The sequence below is a fragment of the Polypterus senegalus genome, chromosome 3, assembly GCF_016835505.1.
Source record: "Polypterus senegalus isolate Bchr_013 chromosome 3, ASM1683550v1, whole genome shotgun sequence".
NCBI lineage: Eukaryota > Metazoa > Chordata > Cladistia > Polypteriformes > Polypteridae > Polypterus > Polypterus senegalus.
In genome coordinates, this window is record NC_053156.1 from 23,385,191 (window position 1) to 23,412,147 (window position 26,957).

Consider the following 26,957-nt stretch of genomic DNA (forward strand, 5'->3'; position numbering starts at 1 on the left):
TGCTCTAAGCTTGCATTGTTCTGATTTCTTCACAAGTGAGCAGGTGGATAACCTCCAGCAGTAACAGGGACTACTAAGGAGGTATTGAGGGATTTACAAATAGTAGAGGGAGAAGATCTGCTCAGATTAAATAGATTGAAGTGAAACAAATCACCAGGACCAGATAATATTTACCCTTATGTTCTTACAGAGGCTAGCGAGTACAAATATAAACCCTTGACACATATATTTTTAGTAACTCTCTGTTCGCTCTCACATACAGAACACACCCAAAACTTGCTGTATGTTGAAATCGGCCCTGTTTGGTTTTGTCGGGGCGAGTCACCGACTGCTTGGATTGAATCGCTGGGTATGTCAAACTACATGACCACAAGGAGGTTGATAGGTGAGCACTGCAACTGCCTCCCATTTGCTAAGATTACATAAATGAAGTGTGTGACTAAATGTAACTGTAAAAGTCCAATAATGTGAGATGGCCTTCATATGGATGCTGCACTCTACACTTTACTGCCTGTTGAACCACCAGTCACATCGGTGCTATTCAAAACCGACCCAAGATTTAATCAATCAGATATCCTGTAATTGGGAAGCACACACTGAATCCAGCAGGGGACATGTGCTATCTGAGAATACGTCTGTCTGTCAGTCAGTCATTATCCAATCTGTTTTATCCTAACACAGGGTCATGGGGGTCTGCTGGAGCCAATCCCAGCCAACACAGGGTGCAAGGCAGGAACAAATCCCCAGGCAGGACGCACTAACACACCAAGCACACACTAACACACCAAGCACACACTAGGGACAATTTAGGATCGCCAATGCACCTAACCTGCATGTCTTTGGACTGTGCGAGGAAACCCTGGCAGACACGGGGAGAACATGCAAACTCCATGCAGGGTGGACCTGGGAAGCAAACCCGGGACTCTTTACTGTGAGGCAGCAGCACCGCCACTGTGCCACCCTGAGAATATGTTCTTTGAGTAATTGCAGCTTAACTTAGCCAAATCTCTATCTTTTTCTCTCTGTTGTGACCACTAGGGGGCATTGCAGCATCCCAAACCCCAGACACAATTGCACAGACACAAGTCCCAATATAATAAAGATGTTTTGCATCCAAATACCGTACAAAAGCTTTTGCAATTCCTACACCAATCATTTTCCTTCACCTTCCTCTACTCCAGGGCAAACTTCATCCTCTTCCACTTGACTTTGATTCGCCTGGCTGAGATCGGGTGGTTTCTTTTATCAAAGTCCTGGGAGTTCTACCGGTGCTAAGACACAGCCTTTTGGAAGCACTTCCAGGTCACTCACAATCCCAGCAGCTCCCTCTGGTGGCCCCCATGGAAACCCAACAGGGCTTCCCCATGGGACTACAAATCCCAGTATGCTCCGAGATTATCTGGGTGGGAATCCCAACCCAGGCATACTGCCATCTGGTGTACTGGGGGAGAAGATATTCAGCAGTGCTCATCTCTCCGAGTTCTTCCATTGCACTGGCCTCCCGGCTGAATAAGGATCCCTGTTCCATTCCAGTCGGGATTCCAGTCCACATGTCCTGTCCATTACAGTGTGTAACAGAAGATGAAACGCAGTAGAGAGATAAAGAGATGGTCTACCTTGAAGGCATATTTTTTGGCCAAACAAAATGAAAGTTGCAAAACTTTAGTGCAACGACTATTTAGTCACGAGTTCTACTTTTGACTGGCTCAAGATGGCAGTGGAAACCCTTAAGAGGAGGTAGAGCTGGTAGGGGACGGGTCCAAGGAAACCATGACCTGGGAGTGACGTCATTGTTGCTGCCAGTTGTCCAATCTGCAACTGAGAAAGGAGAAGAAGCATTAGGCAACAGTACCAACCCTCGACTCGGGGTGGAATTCTCATTAGATGAGCCCTGAAGATGTCTCTCAAGTGCACGTGTGTGAATATATAGCTTTAGGACCCAAAGGGTCAGACAGAACAAGTAAAGATAAATGCCAGAGCAGCAGGCACCTCAGCTAACATTTATCTCTTTTGGCTTTAATTGTGCATCTCCTGACAGAGCCTAATTGTGGATTTGTATGCTGAAAGGTTATTTATTATATCTGTTAAGGGGTCAGCTCCGAAATATGCAGGTGGATGAACCTACAGTGTCCTGGATAATGGATTATCTGTCAGGAAAAACACAGTTTGTGAGACTTGAGGACCATGACAGCAACGCTGGAGCACCACAAGGAACAGGTCTATCTGCTCTGCTCTTCACCACAGACTATAAATATAACAGCAGTCCATGTCACTTACTGAAATTCTCAGATGACTCTGCACTTATGGGGCGTGTTGATAGAGGAGATGAGACAGAAGAGAGGAGTCAGGGGGAGAACTTTGTTTCTTGGTACAAAGAGAACTGTCAGCAAACCCAAGGATATAGGTTATTGAGGTTCTATGTCTGGCCACCATTCGGGGAGTGGATGTAGTGGAGGTCCACTCCTACACGTACTTGGGTTAGGTCAGGTTGGGACGCATGCACTGGTACAGCACGTTGCTGCACACACCACACAACGAAACCGCTCAGGATCCCCATTTCCTTAAGAGGCATTAGCTCTCTTGGAAATGTGTTCTTTTGAAATTGCGGCACATTAAGTAACTAAACAATATAGTAATATGACAGAAAAGGCGATATCTCTCCCATCGTGATTACGGCGGTACAAGAATCACATGAGAAAAAATTTACTTTAGCTTACATTTACTGACGGTTAACGCGGTTACAGACGGGAGGCATATGACAGACTTTATCCAGGTGGGAATCTGGACCAACACAGGCTGCCATTTCTCGTCCCCATGCTGGGAGGTTTTTCGGGAACTTTGCCGACTCAGCCTCAAAGGGTCTGGCTGTTGTCCAAGCCTTTTATACTGTTCTTCTTCAACTTGCTGGTCCTCTCTGTCTCCAAACAAGGTCAGGAAAGGGCTGAACTCCTCCTCCACAAAATACAGAAATATCATAGTGCTTGCATGCCGATTTTCATTCTCCCAACAAGGAAAGAAGATTTTGTGCTGACAGAGGATAGAAATACTCTTCTGTGTTTAAGCTGACTATACAATCCTCCAGTTGTCTTTGGCTATCTAGTCTATGCTTGGTTGGCAATTCTAACTGCTGAACCCCTGTGTGCCAAATTTAGCATGCACATGTGAATACATCCATACCAATGAGCATAGAGACAGTGACATTAATATTAAAGACAAATGTCGTATAACAATCCCGGTTGCCAACCTCCCAGGCAGACATGCTGTCCAGTCCCACCATCTATCTGCTGCAGCCAGGTGTTATGTGGGCGTCCCCTTGGCCTGGTCCAAGTGAGGTCCTGTGAGCCGGATCACCCCCCGGGGAATTGCATCACATAACTGATGCTCCCTCACAATGCAGGTCATGTGCCTCATTTGGGACTCCATGAGTAACACAAAGTCAAACCAGCTGTACCCTAAGGTTCTCTGAAGAGACACAGTACCGAGGAGTCTAGTCTTCGTCTCAGGTTACTGGATAGTGTCCATGTCTCACTGCCATAATGCAAACAGGAACCACCAGCACTCTAAACACTTGGACCTTCATTCTTTTGTGCCACACACCCCTTTGCAGTGACCTCATGACCCCCCCATGCCCTTCCAATCCATCTATTGACTTCATAGGAAGAGTAACCAGAGACCTGAATGTCACTCCCGAGGAAAGTAAACTGGCTGATAGCTGTGCCCAAGAGGTCATTAAAGGCCTGGCTCTTGGTTTTAATTAGGACACACGCAAGCCCAGACACTCGGACCCCTCACTCAGTCTCTCGAGAGCCCTGATCAGATCCTCCATTAAAGTTGCAAAGATCACAGCATCATCAGCAAAGTCAAGATCAGTGAATCTCTTTTCACCAACAGATACCCCACAACCCTGCCTAAAACACAATCCATGCAAGCATTGAACAGAGTAGGAGCAAAAACAGACCCCTGACAAACCCCAGAATCAAATGGAGACATCCTGAGACTGTGAGTGCTGTGCAGAGTGGAGGAAGTGCTTGGGCGGTCGCATTAATGACAAGTTGGGCTGGTTGTGCAATACAGAGGAACTATGTTCCTGTAATGTGGACAGTGACATCCTTTGCATGTTCTGTGATGGTCAGTGTGATGTTTCTACACTGCAGTGTGCTGGGCTGGCAACATCACTTAAGCAGAGGCCCGCTGAATCAAGAAGTTAATTTAAAAGCTGCTGCCTGCTTTGCCCAGCATTGGAGAGCTGATAGACAATTGCATTCTAGTCTTTGTCCAATTGGCAATAGGTTTTATGGGGGTTTTTTCATAGTAGACCCTGGTCCTTTTAATGTGGGTTGACATTGTTCACATCTATTTCAAATCCTGTTATGGCCAGTGTGGTGTGGCTTCAAGAGAGGACCACCAAAACAACAAGCTAATTAAATGGGCAGGCTCAGTTATGGGACACACTCTGGACCCCCTGGAGGTCATAGAAAAGGAGAGAATGAAAACAAAACTGAGTATAGATAGATACTTTATTAATCCCAAGGGGAAATTCACATACTCCAGCAGCAGCATACCGATTAAAAAAATAATATTAAATTAAAGAGTAATAAAAATGCATGTAAAAACAGACAATAACTTTGAATAATGTTAGCGTTTACCCCCCCGGGTGGAACTGAAGAGTCCTTATGAGCTGAGGAGACTTCGTGCCAGCAAAGCAGCGGGTCCAGATGGTGTATCGCCACGACTGCTGAAGGCCTGTGCGTTGGAGCTGGGGAGTCCTTTACAGCACATCGTCAACCTGAGCCTGGAACAGTGGAGAGTCCCGAGGCTTTGGAAAACATCTTGTATCGCCCCAGTCCCAAGATATCACGTCCTAGTGAGCTGAATGACTTCCTGCCTGTCGCTCTGACACCACATGTGATGAAGACCATGGAGCGGCTGCTGCTTCACCACCTGAGGCCACAGGTCCACCACGCCCTCGACCCTCTGCAGTTCGCATACCAGGAGAAGGTGGGAGCGGAAGATGCCATCATCTAAACTCAGCAAAAAAAGAAACGTCCTCTGACTTTCAACTGTTTTTACTTTCAGTAAACTTAATGTGTAAATATTTGTATGAACACTAAAATAGTCAACACCATAAGACATAAACTAAAAATGTTTCACAATGTGTCCCTGAATGAAGGGAGGCTCAAAATCAAAAGTACCAGTCAGTATGTGGTGTGGCCACCAGCTGCTTGAAGTACTGCAGTGCATCTCCTCCTCATGGACTGGACCAGATTTGTCAGTTCTTGCTGTGAGATGTTACCCCACTCTTCCACCAAGGCACCTGCAAGTTCCTGGACATTTCTGGGGGGAATGGCCCTAGCCCTCACCCTACGATCCAACAGGTCCCAGACGTGCTCAATGGGATTGAGATCCGGGCTCTTCGCTGGCAATGGCAGAACACTGACATTGCTGTCATGCAGAAACTCACGCACAGAACGAGCAGTATGGCTGGTGGCATTGTCCTGCTGGAGGATCATGTCCGGATGAGCATGCATAAAAGGTACCACATGAGGGAGGAGGATGTCTTCCCTGTACCGCAAGGCATTGAGATTGCCTGCAATGACAACAAGCTCAGTCTGATGGTGATGTGATATACCGCCCCAGACTATGACGGACCCCCCACCTCCAAATCGATCCCGCTCCAGGGTACAGGCCTCGGTGTAACGCTCATTCCTTCGACGATAAACACGAATCCGTCCATCAGCCCTGGTGAGACAAAACCGTGACTCATCAGTGAAGAGCACTTTTTGCCACTCCTGTCTGGTCCAGCAAAGGTGGGTTTGTGCCCATAGGCGGCGTTGTTGCTGGTGATGTCTGGTAAGGACCTGCCTTACAACAGGCCTACAAGCCCTCAGTCCAGCCTCTCTCAGCCTATTGCGGACAGTCTGAGCACTGATGGAGGGATTGTGTGTTCCTGGTGTGACTCGGGCAGTTGTTGTGGCCATCCTGTACCTGTCACGCAGGTGTGATATTCAGATGTACCGATCCTGTGCAGGTGTTGTTACACGTGGTCTTCCACTGCGAGGATGATCAGCTGTCCTTCCTGTCTCCCTGTAGCGCTGTCTTAGGCGTCTCACAGTGCGGACATGGCAATTTATTGCCCTAGCCAGTCCTTATGCCTCCCTGCAGCATGCCTAATGCACGTTCACGCAGATGAGCAGGGACCCTGGGCATCTTTCACAGTCGGTAGACAAGTCTCTTTAGTGTCCTGCGTTTTTAGAACTGTGACCTTAAATGCCTACTTTCTGTAAGCTGTTAAGGTCTTAACGACCATTCCACAGGTGCATGTTAATTAATTGATTATGGTTAATTGAACATGCATGGAAAACATTGTTTAAACCCTTTACAATGAAGATCTGTAAAGTTATTTGGATTTTTAAAACATTACTGTTGAAATACACAGTCCTGAAAAAGGGACGTTTCTTTTTTTGCTGAGTTTTGGAGTTTTTCCCCTCCCACTTGGACAGAGGCAGTGGTGCAGTAAGAATTATGTTTCTGGACTTCTCTAGCACCTTCAACACCATCCAACCTCTGCTCCTCAGGGACAAGCTGACAGAAACCATTATGAACAACGCTGCACATCCGCTCTCTGACACCCCAACAACTGAACACTTTCAGGCAACAAATCATTCAGCAAAAGTGAGTGAAGAAACGCTACGGGGCTCCTTTATACCAACTCTTTCTTTCTTTCTTTCTTAGCTCGATACCAGTCCCAACTATGCAGATACACCCTGGAGGGATAAACTGGGAGGGGTGGAGGGTGTCGGCCCCATTTGGGACAGTGTGTACAGTCCACCATTGACTAAGAGAACTGGCATTCTGCAATGGAGAATTGTTTATTTTAACAATCCGGTTTTTCTATGTGGTTTTGCTAATGTGAGAGCAAAAAAGAATGTTAGCAGGTTAGCAAATCTGTTATTAGGTCAGGCTAAGCTTGCCATTTCTAACACTAGGAAGGAAAGAATCAAGAGTGACAGGGAGTCTGGCTTGGTGGGTTTCTATAAGGCACAATTAAAAATAGGAATTTTCTTAGACTTCAAGTTTTCTAGGATGACTCATAATTTGCAGACATTTATAGAACAGTGCTGTGCAATGAATGCAATTTGTCAAATTGTTAATGACGAGTGTGTTTTTTTTTTTTTTGTTTTGTGAATTATATTTTTTCTTTTGGTGAATTGATTATTATGAAACTACAGCAGAATACTCATTCATAGGTTGCATAGGATGATGGTTTGTTGATTTTTTTTTTGTATTGATTATTGAATGTTTAATAAAAGGTATATTTAAAACTAAAAAAAAAACTTTCTCTCTCTTTCTTATTTTAAAGAGCTTCATACCCCCTGGAGACCAAGTTCAATCTACAAACTAAGTGTGATCTTACATTTTCTTTTTCTTTTTTTTTGTCACTGTTGTGGCTTTGAGGTGGCACTGTAAGTGCCTTCCACAGTGCAGTTCCCAGTACTGAGCCCGGTCCATCCGTGGAGCTCCCTAAAGAAGGGCCCACTTGAACTCTGCGCAGTGACAGGACAGACCTGTGCTCCATATTTCAGCTGTTTGGCTTCTTTTCACAGACAGGTCAGCCGCCTGCTCACACTAACCGACTTCCTCAATTGCGTGAGGCCCGCGGTGTTTTGAGTGTACGGGCGTGCGTCAGTTTTTGTCTGCTCTCTCAGTATATGATATGGGTGGCACGCAGTGCTGAACTTAACGTTTTAACCTTCTCTTTCAGTGCAAGCTGGCGGATGTGGAGAGCCTGACGTTTCACTTCCCCTCCATCAATGTATTTTAAGTGAGAACGCAGCACGTTTGTGTGAAGGGCCAGGAAGGCGACACCAGCACCTACACGGGCAACGAATTGGTGGGAGTTTTTTTTTTTTTTTCCTTCAGAGAGATGGCAGAGAACAAACTTGGCAGTGGAGCTGGACTCTTTGCCAAGCGAGTGCAGAAACAGTTGAACCGGGCGCAGGAGAAGGTGAGTGGAGACTTGAAATGATGCAGGACCTGGGCAGTGGGATGTGCACGCAAGGTGCCAGCTTAGAGTTTACCAGACTGATTGCTGCAACACTCACAACATGGAGTGGTCCGATTCTGTAACGCATCTTTTGAGATAACTTCATCAGAATCACAAGCAGTGACATTGCATCCTTACCACAAAGTCTGCGACAGTTTAATTAATGCCTGGCACAAACTAGAAAAAACAATTGGGGAGGGGAGGCTAAGATTATGGCTAATCTTACTGTACCTGTAAACCCCTTTGCACAGGAGCCGACTCTGTCAGGCAGTACGTTATTGGCTGGCAGAAAAGGGGCGGGCTTGCGAAATTTTGGAAATGTGAAACTGTGTTGGAAAGTCACATTGATTTGATATCCCCAGCAATTACCAATCATGTAAATTGGCATACTTAGAAAACCAGCAGTGAAGTTTGTCATCTCCTCCATCTAGAAGTCTTCTAATATGACGTTGGCCTAACAGGGAAGAGAGCACATACTTTGACAAGGCTGTAAGTAAAGGGGAAGAAACTTGTAGAGAAAACGTGGTAAACGGGAGCCACAAATAGCTGTTAACGCTTGCTTTGACCTCAGTGTTGCTGAACGGCGTGTGGGTGGCTAGCACTAAGTGACAGATATTGCTGATATTATGATAACGTTCAAGTTGCACGGGTACTGGAGGAGGCTACAGTACTTATCCAATTTTTTTTTTTATTTTGGAGCTGTTTCATGTGGCCTGTTATTGGGCTGAACTGTTGTTCAATGTGTGCCTCAATCCTTCTGTCTTAGTGCTAGCAAAAATAAGCTCAAATATGAATTCAGGAAATGGTCAATGTTGGGGTGATTTTCCTTTCATTTAAAAAAAAAAAATACACACATATATACAGTAGTATATGTGTATATACAGTTAGGTCCATAAATATTTGAACAGAGGTTTGGTTTTGTATATTACTACAATGAATTTTAAATGAAACAACTCAGATGCAGTTGAAGTGCAGACTTTCAGCTTTAATTCAGTGGGTTGAACAAAACGATTGCATAAAAATGTGTGGCAACTAAAGTATTTTTTAACACAATCCCTTCATTTCAGGGGCTCAAAAGTAATTGGCCAAATTAAATAACTGGAATTAAAATGTTCATTTCTAATACTTAGTTGAAAACCCTTTGCTGGCAATGCAAGCCTGAAGTCTTGAACTCCTGGACATCACCAGATGCTGGGTTTCCTCCTTTTTAATGCTCTGCCAGGCCTTTACTGCAGCTTCAGTTGCTGTTTGTTTGTGGGCCTTTCTGTCTGAAGTTTAGTCTTCAACAAGTGAAATGCCTGCTCAATTGTGTTAATATGAGGTGACTGACTTGGCCATTCAAGAATTGTCCACTTCTTTGCTTTAATAAACTCCTGGGTTGCTTTGGCTGTATGTTTTGGGTCATTGTCCATCTGTATCATGAAACACCCGCCTCCCAATCAATTTGACGTCATTTAGCTGGATTTGAGCAGACAGTATGTCTCTGAACACCTCAGAATTCATTCGGCTGCTTCTGTCCTGTGTCACATCATCAATAAACACGAGTGTCCCAGTGCCACTGGCAGCCATCACACTGCCTGACTCCACTGTGTTTTACAGATGATGTGGTGTGCTTTGGATAATGAGCTGTTCCACGCCTTCTCCATACTTTTTTCTTGCCCTCATCATTCTGGTAGAGGTTGATCTTGGTCTCATCTGTCCAAAGAATGTTTCTCCAGAACTGTGCTGGCTTTTTAGATGTTCTTTAGCAAAGTCCAATCTAGCCTTTCTATTCTTGAGGCTTATGAGTGGCTGGCACCTTGCAGTGCACCCTCTGGATTTACTTTCATGCAGTCTTCTCTTTATGGTAGACTTGGACCCCCTGGAGAGTGTTGTTCACTTGGCTGGCTGTTGTGAAGGGGTTTCTCTTCACCATGGAAATGATTCTGCGATCATCCACCACTGTTGTCTTCCATGGATGTCCAGGTCTTTTTCTGTTGCTGAGTTCATCAGTGCTTGCTGTCTTTCTCAGGATGTACCAAACTGTAGATTTTGCCACTCGTAATATTGTAGCAGTTTCTCGGATGATGGCTTCTTTCACCTGCATGGAGAGCTCCTTTGACCGCATGTTGTCTGTTCACAGCAAAATCTTCCACATGTGAGCACCACACCTCAAATCAACTCCAGGCCTTTTATCTGCTTAACTGATAAGACATAACGACGGACTTGAACACACCTGCCCATGAAATAGCCTTTGAGTCAATTGTCCAATTACTTTTGAGCCCCTGAAATGAAGGGATTGTGTTAAAAAATACTTTAGTTGCCTCACATTTTTATGCAATCGTTTTGTTCACCCTTTGGATTAAAGCTGAAAGTCTGCACTTCAACTGCATCTGAGTTGTTTCATTTAAAATTCATTGTGGTAATGTACAGAACCAAAATTAGAAAAAAGCTGTCCAAATTATTTATGGACCTAACTGTGTGTGTGTGTATGTATATATATATATATATATATATATATATATATATATATATATATATATATATATATATATATATATAATATACATCCATTTTCCAACCCGCTGAATCCGAACACAGGGTCATGGGGGTCTGCTGGAGCCAATCCCAGCCAACAAGGCACAAGGCAGGAACCAATCCCGGGCAGGGTGCCAACCCACCGCAGGACACACACAAACACACGCACACACCAAGCCCAATTTAGAATCACTAATGCACCTAACCTTCATGTCTTTGGACTGTGGGAGGAAACCGGAGCGCCCGGAGGAAACCCACGCAGACACGGGGAGAACATGCAAACTCCACGCAGGGAGGACCCGGGAAGTGAACCCTGTCTCCTAACTGCGAGGCAGCAGCGCTACCACTGCACCACCGTGCCTCCCATATATATATATATATTGTGTGTGTGTGTGTGTGTGTAAGGGGCCCCAGGTTCCCTTTCCCGGACAAGGGAAACACCGATCCTTGGTTTAACTCCATATGCGGTCTCGGGATTGAGTTATTCTGGATCTCCAGCTCAGACCTGTTTGCCTTGGGAAGCCCTACCAGGACCATGTAGCTCCAGACAACATCGTTCCAAGGATCACTAGACCGCGCACGGCCTTGATCCAAGAGGTCTTTTCTTCCATTTCATAGTATATATTTCATTCAATAAATGAAATATATACTATGAAATGGAAAAAAAAACACAAACCTACATCAAACTCAGAAGCATTTATTAAAACCAGCCGATTCATATAAACATAAATGAAAGAGTTAGCCAAGTCATACAAAGATCTAAAAACAGTTTTACAATGGAGTAAATACTCATCAACAGAAAATATTCAATACGCAGAACAAGAAACAAATAAACGAGATAGTGAAATGGGATATCCAAGTCACTTGAGATTACGTGGTATACAAGACCACCGATGTCTCCAGTAACAGCAGAGTCGTTCAAATTGCTGAAGTGTTTTTAGACAGAGATCATTTATCTGCAGGGAACGCCGACGTGTTTTGGAAAAAATTGTTTCTTCAGGGCCAAGAAATTAATACTTTGAATGAGCCAAGGTGGCTTTTATGGAGGAAAAAGAAGTAAATATAATTTAAAGCCAGAAGAACACTTTTTTTGGAATAATTGGAATAGCAGAAAAACTACATATGAATGTATAACTTCTTTATACATATCTAAAAACTACAAGCGTAACAGAAATGTTGGAACCTCCCAAGCTCTAATGCGTCTCCTTATTATTAATGTCCTCTGTTGAGGCTTCTACAAGTTTACTTTATAATTCTCTAACTGTTCACTGGTTATTGTTTTTCCTACTTATCAATATGCCATTACCTCATGGTTCCCACTAACTGAGTGATATGTTTTTTATTTTTAGTTGCAGTCTACAGTGTCCCCCATAATGTTTGGGACAAAGATACTGTTCTCCATGATTTCCCCCTCTGCTGCAATTGCTCTGTTCTGGGTATGTTAATCTGCATCCAGCCCTGCAAGCAGCTCCTCCAATTTACAAGGAAAACTTGGGGTTTGGTGGCAGGATTGGCACTCCAGCCACTGTAAAAACGCCTCCCAGTGTTCCAGTCTGGTACTTAAGTGTCAGCCACTAGACTCAGGGTCCCAGTTCAGGTGGTCTGTTGCATGGTGGGTGCGGCCACATACTCCTGTGCATGCTTTCGACCTCGCCTCTCCACCTCTGCTCCTCCATTTAAAAATGACAAACAATTCACGTGTGATTAAAGTGCCCTTTTATTTAAGGCGATCTGAACACATTTCAGTCACAAAACACAACCCCACCCCCAAATCCCCTTAAATGAAACTCTGCAAGGTACATTTTCATCGTGATGTCTGAATGGTTTGATTTGTCATTTTAAATGGGGCAGCAGAAGGGGAAATTAAGGAGAAATGTGTCTTTGTCAATAATGTTCTGGAGGCCACTATACTGTATAGAACTTGATAGTATTTAGTGGTCTTCTGCTCTATTGTATAGAGTCCTGTTCTGTTTGGCCTTAATTTCCCTCTAAAACAACAACAACAACAACATTATTTTTAGAGCTCGTTTTCATACAAATGATGTGCTTTAAAAAATGAAGAAAGAAAAATATAAAAATAAAATTAGGCAATAATCATTAACAAAGAATAAAGTAAGGTCTGATGGCCCGGAAGGACAGAAAAAACGAACAAAAAAAATCCAGACGGCTGGAGAAAAAAAAGAAAAAACCTGCAGGGGTTCCAAGGCCACAAGACCACCCAGCCCCTACTGGGCATTCTCCCTACCATAAATGATCTCAATCAGTCCTCATGGTTTTCAGGCTTCACATGGAAGAATTAGACAATAATGGTCATGTGGACCTCTGGCCTTAAATCCATCAATGTAAGGACTACATGGTGTCCTGATCAGGTGACCACAGAAAACTGGGAAAAGAACAGCAGAGAAAATGGGAGTTAGTGTGGATTGGGAGATATGATAAAAATTATAATTCAATACATATACAGAACTGGGCAACAGTCAACTCGGAGGAAAGACAATTCGGCGAAGAAACAACTTGGCATAAATACAACTCGGGGACATCGTATACCAATTAGGTAATAGTTAGGTTTCAAAGAGATTTTTTTAATTCTATTTAAATGACAACGTGATTTAAAATGTTGAAAATAAATTTATATAATTGACAAACAAACTTTATTCTGCAGATGGAACAAACTCTATCATAGATTATCTTCTGCAACCAAAATTGCTAATCCTTTATATAAATTGTATTGATTGTAATCGTATGATAACGTTATTTAGAATAAAAAAGGTGTCCTGTGAGTATGGCTTAAGTAATATCTTTACTCTCAACGTATTGGGACTCTCATAAAGCAGGTGATTCTGTGGGTTTTCTGGTGCCCTATGTTGTCATTTTAAATATCATTAAATTTTATTTTTTTTTAACTTCATTATTTCCTAACTGGTAAACGATGTCGCCGAGTTGTCCTTTCGTCGAGTTGTCTGTCACCCAGTTGCCCCTGAAAGATAAAGGTTTTAAGGGTTAAACTAAAATGAATCGTTGAGAAAGCCATGTTCACATAAGGGGTCTTCATCAGTTTTTTAAAAAGCTCCACCATATTAGCCTGGCGAATTTCTATTGGTCAGCTATTCCAGATTTTAGGTGTATAACAGCAGAAGGCCGCCTCACCTCTTGTTTCAAGGACTGAAAGTCCAACTTCTGTGCTCTTAGCTGTTGTAATTGGGAGTCGCAACATAACAAAACAGTTGTGAGGCTTTTAATATTTTTTTTTTTTGTGATCAACGTTTTACTAAGGAAAGACTAATTGACAGAATATAGAGTACCAATAAACAGACATGGCATACAAAGTAAGCCAACCCACCCTCTCCCGCCTGAGCCAAAGGATTAAACAAAAAAAAAAAATCGAGGAGTTACAAGCTGAAATTTACACAACTGAGTGGCAGCAGACCAGAATTCAATTACATTACTGGATGCGCCATTAATCCACACTGCAGACAATTCCAAATGTGTAGAAGGAGGAATGGCAGTTGTCAACAGTGACACATTCAGGTGTCTTCCAGCGGGAGGCAATAATTAGTTTGGCTGCCAGGGTATGCAGACAGAATAACTTGTGTTCAGAGAGTTTGGGTGGAAGCCTAGAAAGGTCCAAAAGAACAAGGATTTGAGGTAACAGAAGGATACTACCAGAAGGAAAGGAAGACGGTAGGTGACGTACATGTATCCAGAAGGAAAAGACAGTGGGGACAGCACCAGAACTTGTGGAGAAAAGTGCCAGGGAGACTAAGGGAATATAACTGACAGAGAGGATAAGCCATGAGGCCCTTCAGAAACCATTGCTGGGAAGTAGGGCAGAGTGGGTGTGCTGGTGGTTTGGGTTTCTGGAACAAACCCTTACATTGGAGAGAACGGTGTCCCATGAATGGCGTGGAGGGAGAGGAAAAAAGGTCTCTGGACCAAAGCGAAATCAAAGGCGGAGGTTTATAGGATGCTTTGCAAAGTAAAGAGTAGAGGGTAGCGACATCTTTTTTTTCTTGGGAGAGAGAGAGAACAAAACGGAGAGTACAATGGCTGATTTGGTGTGTTGGGGGGTGGGAGAATGTCAGGGAAATCCTGTATGTTGTGAGCACCGATCAGAGTTGAAGGTAGAAAAAAAAAAAACCTAGAACAGGGGAGATTAAAATGTGCTTGTAAAAACTTTCTCTCCTACCCTTCATCTCCAAAGTTCTTGAAAAAATAGTAGCTATTTAACTTCACTCCCACTTATCTCATCATAATCTGTTCAAACAGTTCCAGTCTAGTTTTCACCCCCTCCATGGTACAGAAACGGCACTTATCAAAATTACTAACGACCTCCTTATGGCAATTGATTCTGTTTTTTAATCTTTATTCTCATCCTCCTTGATCAGAGTGCGGCCTTTGGCACGATTTGTCACACTACTCTTCTCAATAGATTATCTTCGATTGGCATTACCCACACTCCACTAGACTGGTTTAGATTCTACCTTTCAGGCCACACTCAGTTAATTCAGCTTAAAACTTTCATATCCCAACCCACCACTGTTACTTTAGGTGTACCCCAGGGCTCTGTCCTGGGGTCTCTTCTTTTTATTATTTACCTCCTTCTCCTCGGCAATATCTCTTTATTATAATAAAAAAATCTTGGGTTGAGACGTGGTCTTCTCGGAAGACACTTTGACGTCCTGCGAGATAAGGCAGTGAGACAAAAGGACAGCTGCTGTACTGGCTTTTAAATGATAGACGCGCAGCGCGACAAGCAGAACACGCAGCTCGGCGGTAGCAGCAGCAAGCCAGCAGATGATCAGACCGCATCTCCTTGGCATGCGTTCAGCCCCCGCTTCACAACATGAGCGGCAAAGATGCAAACTGGCTGGCGCGTAGCGTGCCCCTTGGGTGAAGGGGATCTGGGCAAGCAAAGCAAGCAGAGGGAAAAACCCCCTAGTCTTTCGTAAATATAACATTCATCTTCACTGTTACACTGATGACACCCAGCTCTGCCTCACTAGCAAAACTACTTTTTCCTTTGCACCCTCCTCGCTTATTGACTGCATAACAGAAATCAAATCCTGGTTTTCTTCAAATTTTCTTAAATTAAATAGTGACAAAACTGAGGTTTTCCTCATTGGTACAAACTCAACATGATCCAAAACTGATCACTTTTCATTTGTTATTGATAATTCCTCTGTCTCACCTTCCCCACAGGTTAAGAGTCTGGTGTCATCCTTGACAGTTCTTTATCTTTTCAGTCCCACATCAGTAACATCTCCCGGTCTCCATATCTCCACCTACGTTACTTTAATCGTATTCGCCCCTCCGTCACTCCCCACACCACTGCTATCCTTGTTCATAGCCTGGTCACTTCTCATCTGGATTATTGCAATTCCCTTTTCTTTGTTCTTTCTCACAAATCTCTTTATAAGCTTCAACTGGTCCAGAATTCAGCTGCCCACATCATTACTAGAACCCACTTTCTACTCACCATATCACTCCCGTCTTGCAGCAGCTTCTCCGGCTTCTGGTTAAGTTCCACATTGACTTCAAAATTCTTCTGTTAACATTTAAGGCTCTCCACAACCTCGCCCCTCCATACCTGTCCGACCTCCTCCATGTTGCCATTCCCTCCCGTACCCTTAGATGCTCTTCCTCCATCCACTTGACTGTCCCCTTCGTCCGTCTTACCAACAAGGGGAGCAGAGCATTCAGCTTTGGAACTCCTTACCATCCGAACTTAGAAGTATTGATTCATTCTCACTTTTCAAATCTAAACTTAAAACTCATCTGTTTAAGACTGATTTCTCTCATTGATTACATGTGCTCTGTCTGATTTGAACTTTTTTTGTTATTTCTTTGTATTTTTAGTTTTTGTTTATAATGCATCTTTTATCTATTGTTCGGTGTCCTTGAGTGTTTAGAAAGGCATCTATGGATAAATAAAATGTAGTATTATTATTATTATTATTATAATAAGCTCAGCACTATTAAACAGATCCCCCAGCACACTTCCAGGGAGGAAATACACAGGATGGGCACTCCATTGAGAGAGCCAGGGTTATGAAATATACAGTAAGAGTGACAGAGTGACGTTTTCCAGAGGGTGCAAGTAACTTTTCCACACAATGCCAGGCATTTGATGGCGTATGGCAAAATAGGTCCCAAGGAAAATTTGGTGGACTTCAAGGAGGTAAATGGAGCACCCTGAAGAGCAAGTGGGAGAGCAAAGGAGGATTCTGTAGGAGAGATACATGAGAGGGAGACAAAACTGCTGGAATCCCGGCACTTCTAGGCAGGAGGCGCAAGTGCGTTGAGAAGGGCCGAGACGACATTGAGAAATCACATGATCAGTTTGGTGAAGGTTCGTTCCATTTTCTAATAAATCACATTTTCTAACTTTAGCTTGACCCCATCCCCCAAGTAGATTGGCCCTGCTGGTCACTGACAGGCTGGTTCACAGCACACAGTTTCCTCAATGTGCAGGATGAAATTGACAATTTAGTGTTGCGCACACACAGAAGCATAATGTTGTCCTAACTGACTGGACTCTTTGTAGCTCATTTATTTCACCGAACCAGAGTTTAACGGCTGTGTTCAGCGCTAATGGGACCTCCGATGATCACAGAGTGTTTTGTAGGCCTTGACCTTATCATCGAGTTCAGGCTGGACCTTTACATGTGGCCGTGTCAGACTCTTGGGCAGTACAGAAGACAAGGACTGATTGACTGATCCCCTCAGGATCTGACTCCTAGGCAGTGGTAGCGGTCTTGCACATCGGACTCAGTGTATATTCAGACCCCTTCACTTTCTGCATACTTCAGAGTTGTAGGTTTCATTTTAAACAGACAAATTTGCTGTTTTTACCAATACTCAATAACCCATCATGGCAAAGTGAAAGCATGTTTTCAGAAAAGTTTGCTAACCTCTTAAAACTGAGCCTTGTCATTCAGAGACTTTTTTCAGACCCTTAATTCAGTAATTTGAAGAAGCTCCTTTCTATAATGATGTGCAGTGTGAATTACGGAGTCATAAATACACAGGTACACATGTAATTTTCTAAATGATGTCCAGTCAATTCCATTTACCACAGATGGACTCCAGTCACGATCTAGAAAGATCTCAAGGGGAATTACAGCTAACGGGGGAGGCGCCTGACCACCTTTTGGAGTGCCAGAGTAAAAGGTCTGAATACTTCTGGGAATGAGAGTTTTTAGTTTTTGATTATTAATAAATTCACAAATTTTTTTTGTAGCACATTTTCACTTTGTCATTATGGGCTACCGAATGTAAATTGATTGGCAAAATTGAAGAATGTTTCCATTTCAATTGAAATCTGCAACACAGCAAAATGTGTGCAGAAAGTGAAGGGGTCTCAATTCGAACTGAATCGACTGTTGGTTCTCAACATGTCACATGATTGAATTAATCCGCTATATACTACTACAGGACCTTGAGATTTAATAACATCAAGTGTTTGTCATGGTGAAAATGTTGACATCTGCATGTTGGTTGCAGACACAAATAAGAGGCTCACTGTGCTCTGTTTGACGATACTGTCACCACTGCCACTACAACATGAGAGCGCATCAGTGGCAGAGGAGCGTTGCGATCAGACCCCAAAACGATACATGTGCATGTCTTTAAGACAGGACAGGACAGAAACAAGGCAATACTAATGTGGGCCTTCAAGGTACGGCATCATCAGACTGATGGTGCTGAGGACTTTTAAAATTTGCCAGCATCAGAATTTCAAATGTGTACAGAAGAAGAAGATAGATAGATGAGAAAGGCGCTATATAACAGATCAGGGGTCCTCAATCACGGTCCTGGAGAGCCGCAGTGGCTGCAGGTTTTTGCTCCAGCCCAGTTGCTTAATAAAAAGCACTTATTGCTAAAGTAACACTTTTGCTTCACTTTAGTGATTTTGAGCCCTTATTGCTTAATTTTGTCTTAAACAGCTATTTTAATTGCTCCTTATTATCAATAACAAGCAAATGACAAGAGAGAGCAGCATTTCTCCATTTAGCTTATTTACATTTACACCTGCGTGTATTTATCTGCACTATTGGGTTTAATTAAATACTTGGAAGAAAAATGAAGAGAAAAAAGTGAAGGACTGAGAATTACTCGTCCATTTTAGCCTTCAAATCATTTGCATGATAGAAAGGGAAAGAAAATCTAGGATATGAGAATGACCTGACATATCAGAGTTAATTTAATTTCATAGCTTGTTAGTGCTTTATTGGCAAGAATTGCTTTCTAATTAAGCAACCAGGTCAGAACAAAAACCTGCAGCCACTGCGGCTCTCCAGGACTGGGATTGAGGACCCCTGTAATAGATAGATGGATGGATAGATAGATAGACGAGAAAGGGTCTATATAATAGATAGATGAGAAGGGCACTATATAATAGCACCTTTCTCATCTATCTATCTATCTATTATATAGTGCCTTTCTCATCTATCTATCTATTATATATCTATTATATAGTGCCTTTCTCATCTATCTATCTATTATATATCTATTATATAGTGCCTTTCTCATCTATCTATCTATTATATATCTATTATATAGTGCCTTTCTCATCTAGCTATCTATCTATTATAATAAAAATAATCTTTTGTCGAGACATGATCTTCTTGGAAAGACACTTTGACGTCCCGCCAGACTAGACATTTGGAAGCAAGACCCATGAGACAGTCACTTTTGCACATCACGCTCTACTTACAAACAATTTAAAACAAATTTGGCAGACACACTTCATGGGCTCCCAGCTCTTAAAAATGTAATATGTTTTAGATGGCACGTCAATGACTAAGTGAAGAAGTGAAGAGTAGCTATATGCAAATTCTGAAAATAAGGAAAGTAATAATCAGCCCAGACCAAGTGGAGTTGAAAACCTTGTAGGTCTAATCGGGGTCAAAAATAAAAGACTTCATAAAGACGTTCAAAAACGTTGGCGCCATACACATGCAGAGCAAGTTACAGATTATGAAAGTAGTAAAATTCAAAAGTTAAAAAAAAAAAGAAAGTAAAGATCGCATTAGCACAAACAAATGGAAATTATTACTTGGTGAAATAATGGAACAGCAAAAAGAGATCGAATATATGGACATACAGTAGGTGATATGTCAGAAGTATGGAGATTATTGTTTGGCTTTAAACTTGGAGACTTGTAGATCGTCTAATTTGTGTTGCCATCAGAAGAAGAAGGGGGCTGAGTTGCCTTGAAAGCTTGCATATTGTAATCTTTTTAGTTAGCCAATAAAAGGGGTCATTTTGCTTGATTTTTTCTCTGTTGCCATTCGGGAAAAGTAGTGTTTCTTCCCAATGAAGAAGCCTATCCATGAGAATTAAAAGTTTTGTTTGGTGAAAGTGAAATCCACAAACACTACAGGCAAAATATCCGAATCTACAATAATCTGACCACATTCGCATCATTCAATGCTCAAAACGTAGATTTACATGATTCAGGACCATATGCTATGAGAATCTGTGGTCCCGCAACAATTAAAGCTACGAAAAGTTTAATGTCGAGGAAACCACAATTTGGTCAGGTGTATATTTATAATTGCGGAGAAGCAATGCAACATAGAATCGAAAGAGTATGTAACAATTCCCATGAAAATAAAAACCTCTTTAAATTATATATCCGGATAACCAAACCTGGGGGTGGGTAAGCGAAGCGAGCAGGGGGCGAGCCCCCTACTATAATAGATAGATGAGAAAGGCTCTAAATAATAGATAGATTAACATTATTTGTCCCCAAGGGAATTTTGGCTTTTTACAGATGCTCTTCTAATAAATAAATACATAAATTGTAAGATCAATAAATATACACACACCAGAATGACTATAAAAAGAAAGAAAAGAAACTTCTGACTTGGCAGTCCCAGTCCCAGTCCCAGTGAGGTGCTATACAGATCTAAAGGAGCCCCATAGCGTTTCTTGACACACTTCTTCTGTATAACTCACTGGCTGAAAGTCCTCAGTGTTGGTGTGTCACAGAGAGGATGTGTAGAATTGTTCATAATGGCTCACAGTGTTGCTTTAATTCTCTCCTTCACTACGACCTCCAGGGGGTCCAGAGTGCATCCCACAACCGCTCTTGTCCTTTTGATTAGTTTGTTGATTGAGTGGTCCTCTCTTGAAGTGACGTTACCAGCCCAGCACACCACATTGATCATCACTGACTTGTAGAAAATGTGAAGGATGTCAGTTCCCTCATTAAAAAAGCGCCATCTCCTAAGGAAGAAGAGCCTGCTCTGTCCTTTCTTCTTTAGCTCCTCTGTGTTCTGAAACCAGTCCATCCTGTCATTAATGTGGACGCCCAAGTACTTGTAGGAGGGGACCACCTCTACATCCAGTTCTTGAATACTGACCACTTGACCAGACACAGAGGCTCTTTGGTGTGGCGAAAGTCAATAACCATTTTCTCGGTTTTGCAGATGTTGAGAATTGTCTGCACTTTAACATTTCCCATCTGACTCCTCTCCCTTTTCTCATCCCCCTTATCCATACAATTCAATTTGTTGGTATGGTTTCTTAAATGTATGCATAATAGATCATTAGTTTTTATTTTTAATCAGTGACTTGTTTTCTAGATTTAACTTTGGCATCTAAATCTATGAACATAAAAGCCGTTTAACTCCCATAGTCAATCAATGGGAACTTGCCATTGACCTTTAGACAAAAGTGTCTATTTGTATTCATTCATTCACTTTCTATAAGCCGTCTCCAATTCAAGGTTGGCTGGGTATTTTCAATTCTGATTAACTTCCTTTCTTCACATATAAATGCTTCAGTGCTTACTTTTAAATAAATTGTTAGAAGAGCAAGCAAACACCGGTGCAAATCAAAGCACAAAGTACAAGGCCGAATGAATGTGCTCATAAGTTTGTCTTCTTATAAAAGAGCAGATTGTTTAAATCAAATGTTAGCAAATAAATAGTTGAGGGCCAACAAAACACTTGTTTTTATTTGTATAAAATGTAAAAAAAAAAAGAGAGAGAAAAGCATAATTGGTTATTTTCTAAGAACACAAAATATAGGCAGAGAACAAATGGGGAAAAAAAAAAAAGATGCACGCACTGAGCAAGTCAATATGGACAGGACCTTGAAGAAAGGATCAGCTAGTGCAGCCCCCTGGGATCTGACCGGATCACACACCATAATGAGCCTCTGACCAGATCGGGCTTTAAGGTGGGCCTCTGAGATTTGAGAGGGTTGAATATCAAGATGAGTCTTTAAGGCAGTGGTGTCCAACTCCAGTCCTGGAGGGCCCCAGTGGCTATATGCCCTTTTCTTAATTAGCGACCTGTTTTTGCTACTAATTAACTTCTTTTGAATTCATTTCAATTGACTTGGTTTTTAAGAAATGTTTCCCTGAATTTCTTCATCGTTCCTCCGAGTTTCTTAATTTCTTTCCTTAAATGGCACCATAACAGAAGTGAAATGTGAAGTGAGTGAGCCAATAGAATACCAATTGAGTCAGAGCCAACCAATTTCATTCCAACCAGTTGCTTAATGAGGTGTTGAGTCTTGTCGTTAATTAAACTCGTTGTTAAATTTCATGGCTTGTTGCTGCTCTCATTGTGTAATAGCAGACATTTCCGAAATTGTGGATTTTCTCTTTTCTAAGAGCAGATCAGCATTCCTGACACCTTCACCTTTCTTTATTTTCAGATGATCACAGTTTTCTGGTCCTGTTTTGGCTCATTTTGTGTCTCATTATTGTTTGGCTGCTAATTAAGGAAAAAAACAATTGAGGGGTCTGAGTCTTCAAGAGCAAATCAAATAAAATGATTTCAAAAGAAGTTAATTAGCAGCAAAACAGGTCACTCATTAAGAAAAGGGTTCAAATGAAAACCTGCAGTCACTGAGGCCCTCCAGGACTGGAGTAAGGCACCCCTGCTTTAAGGTCATGTCCACACTGCTTTAAAAAATGTAGACATTAGCCCCCATTTTCACCTTTCTTCCACACTGCCCAATGTTTTTAAACCCTGAAAACAGGGACTTTTGAAAGTGCACTCCAGAGCTGTATATTTCAGAAAATAACGGTGCGGCAGTGCAGGGTAGATGGGTGAAAACAGACTTTTTAAAAAACACAGGCTCTGATTGGTTGGTGCTTATTTGGTGGCCCTTTCCTGATTGGAAGGTGATGACTAGTGCTCTGTGTGGTGGTGTAAAATGTCATTCTGCTTGTACTGCTATGGCTTCTAGCCTATATTCTAAGCCACTTTGCTCACCTTATACTTGTGCAATTCCTCCTCTTCGCCAGTCCAAATAAAACAATCCATTTATTTGTTTTTCATATTCACCTTTGCTGTTGCAAATAAATGTCTAGAGTGTTGAGGACAAGACATTTGCTCAGCTAGATCTGCTCTGAGCAACTGTACAATGTCTCCGTGAAGTATTAATCCCCCTCAGTGTCTGTGCTGTTCTGTCACATTACAGTCTGGAATTAAAATGGATTGTTATTTGGATTTTATGTAATGGAATTAACAATATAGTCCAGATTGTTGAAGTGGAATGAAAATAAAATACCATCTGTGCATGTGTATGTATGTGTGTGTGTATATAAAACTATATAACATTCTATGATCTGCTTCTCACAACTGAGAGGACGTGGTGGACATTTGCTGACTTGCAGACCAACCACATGCGTTACCTGGTAGGTAACCACCTATACAATCAGATTGTGTTTCAGACTACGAATGCTATGAATGTAATTACTCCAGTCTCCAGGCTGTCTGATGATGACGTCCGAGGTTCAATCCCCGCGAGGGGATGCAGTGGAGTGTGTACGCCTGATAAGCCCCCTTGCATTACTCTTTGCATTATTTGACAGTAAAACCTATATAACATATAAATGTGTACAGTACATATATATGTATATGTATGGGCAGCATGGTGGCATAGTGGCAGTGGTAGCACTGCTGCCTCACAGTAAGGAGACCTGGGTTCGCTCCCTGGGTCCTCCCTGTGTGGAGTTTGCATGTTCTCCCCGTGTCTGCGTGGGTTTCCTCTGGGTGATCCGGTTTCCTCCAACAGTCCAAAGACATGCAGGTTCGGTGCATTGGGCGATCTGAAATTGTCCCAAGTATGTGCTTGGTGTGTGGGGGTGTGTGTGTGCCCTGTAGTGGGCTTCTCAAGGTTTGTTTCCTGCCTTGTGCCCTGTGTTGGTTGGGATTGGCTCCAGCAGACCCCCGCAACCCTGTAGTTAGGATATAGTGGGTTGGATAATGGATGGAGATAGATATATGTATGTGTATATATGTGTGTATATATATGTGTGTGTGTGTGTGTGTATATATATATATAGAGGGGGTTGTTAATCAGTTTCAGCTGCTGTGGTGTTAATGAAATTAACAACAGATGCACTAGAGGGGCAACAATGAGATGACCCCCAAAACAGGAATGGTTTAACAGGTGGAGGCCACTGACATTTTTCCCTCCTCATCTTTTCTGACTGTTTCTTCACTAGTTTTGCATTTGGCTATAGTCAGTGTCACTACTGGTAGCATGAGGCGATACCTGGACCCTACAGAGGTTGCACAGGTAGTCCAACTTCTCCAGGATGGCACATCAATACGTGTCATTGCCAGAAGGTTTGCTGTGTCTCCCTGCACAGTCTCAAGGGCATGGAGGAGATTCTAGGAGACAAGCAGTTACTCTAGGAGAGCTGGAGAGGGCCATAGAAGGTCCATAACCCATCAGCAGGACCAGTATCTGCTCCTTTGGGCAAGGAGGAACAGGATGAGCACTGCCAGAGCCCTACAAAATGACCTCCAGCAGGCCACTGGTGTGAATGTCTCTGACCAAACAACCAGAAAGACTTCATGAGGGTGACCCAAGGGCCCCATGTCCTCTAATGGGCCCTGAGCTCACTGCCCAGCAGCATGCAGCTCGATTGGCATTCGCCATAGAATACCAGAATTGGCAGATGCACCACTGGTGCCCTGTGCTTTTACAGATGAGAGCAGGTTCACCCTGAGCACGTGACAGAAATGAAAGGGTCTGGAGAAGCCATGGAGAACATTATGCTGCCTGTAACATCATTCAGCATGAGCAGTTTGGTGGTGGGTTAATGATTGTCTGGGGAGGCATATCCATGGAGGGTCACACAGACCGCTACAGGCTTGACAAAGGCACCTTGGCTGCCATTAGGTATCAGGATGAAATTCTTGGACCCATTGTCAGACCTTATGCTGGTACAGTGGCTCCTGGTGCACGACAATTCCTGGCCTCATGTGGTGAGAGTATGCAGGCAGTTCCTGGAGGATGAAGGAATTGATACCATTGACTGGCCACCACACTTTCCTGACCTAAATCCAATAGAACACCTCTGGGACATTATGTTTTGGTCCATCCAATGCCACCAGGTTGCACCTCAGACTGTCCAGGAGCTCAGTGATGCCCTGGTCCAGATCTGGGAGGAGATCCCCCACAACACCATCTGTCATCTCATTAGAAGCATGCACCGATGTTGTCAGGCATGTATACAAGAACACAGGGGCCATACAAAGTGCTACGTACAATTTGGAGTTGCTGCGATTCAATTTTGGCAAAATGGACTAGCCTGCCACATCATTTTTTCACTCTGATTTTTGGGGCGTCTTTGAATTCAGGGCTCTGTAGGTTGATCATTTTCATTTCCATCAAACGATGTGGCATCCTTTCGTTCCTAACACATTACCCAGTCTATATCAGTATAGATATCCAGGAGGATTTCTTTTTCCCATTGAGATCTGATGTGTTTTCAAAGTGTTCCTTTAATTTTTTTGAGCAGTTTATATACACTGTATAATGTGTGTGTGTGTGTGTGTGTGTGTGTGTGTGTGTGTGTGTGTGTATATATGTGTATTATAAAATTCAGCCAGCTCTCTGGCTATCAAACGAAAACACCATTAATAGACATTTCTACATGTAACCCAGCATATGCAAATTTAAGAAGGAGAACATCCTCATAATAAATAAAACTTTACGACCAACACCCTCCTAACCCCACCTTATTACTCCCCAACCCACCCACACACACTCACTTACCCCCCACCTAATTTTGAAATATATTTGATTCTTGTATGTCTAATCATCTAATCAAATTATTAGCCTCTAATGGCGCTTTTCCACTGCATAGTACGGCACAACACGGTTCAGTACAGCTCACCTTGGTTCGACTCAGTTCGGCTCGGTTTGCTTTTTGACTGCAGTTTAGTACCGCTTTAGACTGGGCAGGATTATTCACGTGTCGTTAGAATTGCGCCGCCTCTACTGCCGTGACATCATCGTAAACGCGCCACAAACAAACACACAACAATGGAGCATATCGACGGAATGGTGTTCTTCATTCCGCGTCGCCCCATCTAGCTCTCGCTGGATCCGCTCCTCGGCTACCAACGAGAGTAACGTCTGTACTTCCTCAATAGACCACGAAACAGCCATTTTTGGTTAAAACAAAATGGTGCGTCCGAACCTTCGCTGGCTGTGCTAAAAATCTAGCGGGTCTGTTGTGTCGCAAATTCAGTGACGCAGTAATGACGATTTTCTCCGGCCAATCAGTGACCAGCAGAGTTTACACGTCACGTTTTGGTAGCGGTTGGCGCTTGGAACCTCGGCTGAGGTGGTACTAAAAAAAGGACCAGGTACCAGGTACTGTTCCCAGTGGAAAACCCCCCAAAAGTGAGCTGAACTGAACTGTGTCGTGCCGTACTATGCAGTGGAAAAGCGCCTTAGGCTCAGGAATTAAAACTACTTTATGATACGCATATATATAATTGTCAAAGATGAGTCGAAGAAAGGTTTGGGGTAGCCACCCATATAATTTTTCCTGGCTGCAGAAGCGTTAAATTAAGAGTACATTGTGTACAGTCCAAAACGGAACTGACTTAAAGAGGCAAAAGATGGCAGTGTTAAGGGCAAGCAGAGGAAGTGAGGTCATCAGGGTTGGAACCGGAAGTGACATCGTCCGGCCAGACCCAGAAGTGAGGTCATTGGACCCAGGCGTAATTTCCCGTAATTGGTCTGCAGTGGAACGAGAGAAACGGTCAGTACAGTCAGTGCAATTACCCTTATTCAGGCCCTTTAGCTGCCTCCCATGTGCACGTGTATGCCAATAATGCATATAATATATAGTGATGGAAAACTGGGTGTCATTGAACCCCAAACCCCTAAATAGGATTACACCAAGTCCCAGATTTAAATAATGGAAGGTTTATTGAATGATTCCTCCACAAAGTCGCACAGACACCCAACTTTTTTCAACTGGTAGGAGTAAAAGAGTTCTTAAATTTGTTGTATTTTTTACCTTTGCAGTTAGAATTGCAGCTTAAAGGGGGGCTTTGCACAGTATTGACTTTGGGGCAGGTGAATGCCTATGCACACTCAGAATTTGTCTTTGTCTTAATTT

At 42.8% G+C, this 26,957-nt stretch overlaps 1 protein-coding gene across 3 annotated transcripts in view; it reads left to right on the forward strand.

Annotated features, from left to right (window-relative positions):
• The window catches only part of bin2a (bridging integrator 2a), a 137,578-nt gene that overhangs the window by 47,186 nt on the left and 63,435 nt on the right, over nucleotides 1-26,957 (forward strand). For all 3 annotated transcript variants that reach the window (XM_039746788.1, XM_039746787.1, XM_039746786.1), the window contains one exon: nucleotides 7,763-8,005. In XM_039746788.1, coding sequence (XP_039602722.1) covers nucleotides 7,925-8,005 — 81 coding nt within the window. In that variant the 5' untranslated portion in view covers nucleotides 7,763-7,924. The remainder of the gene's footprint in view (nucleotides 1-7,762; nucleotides 8,006-26,957) is intronic.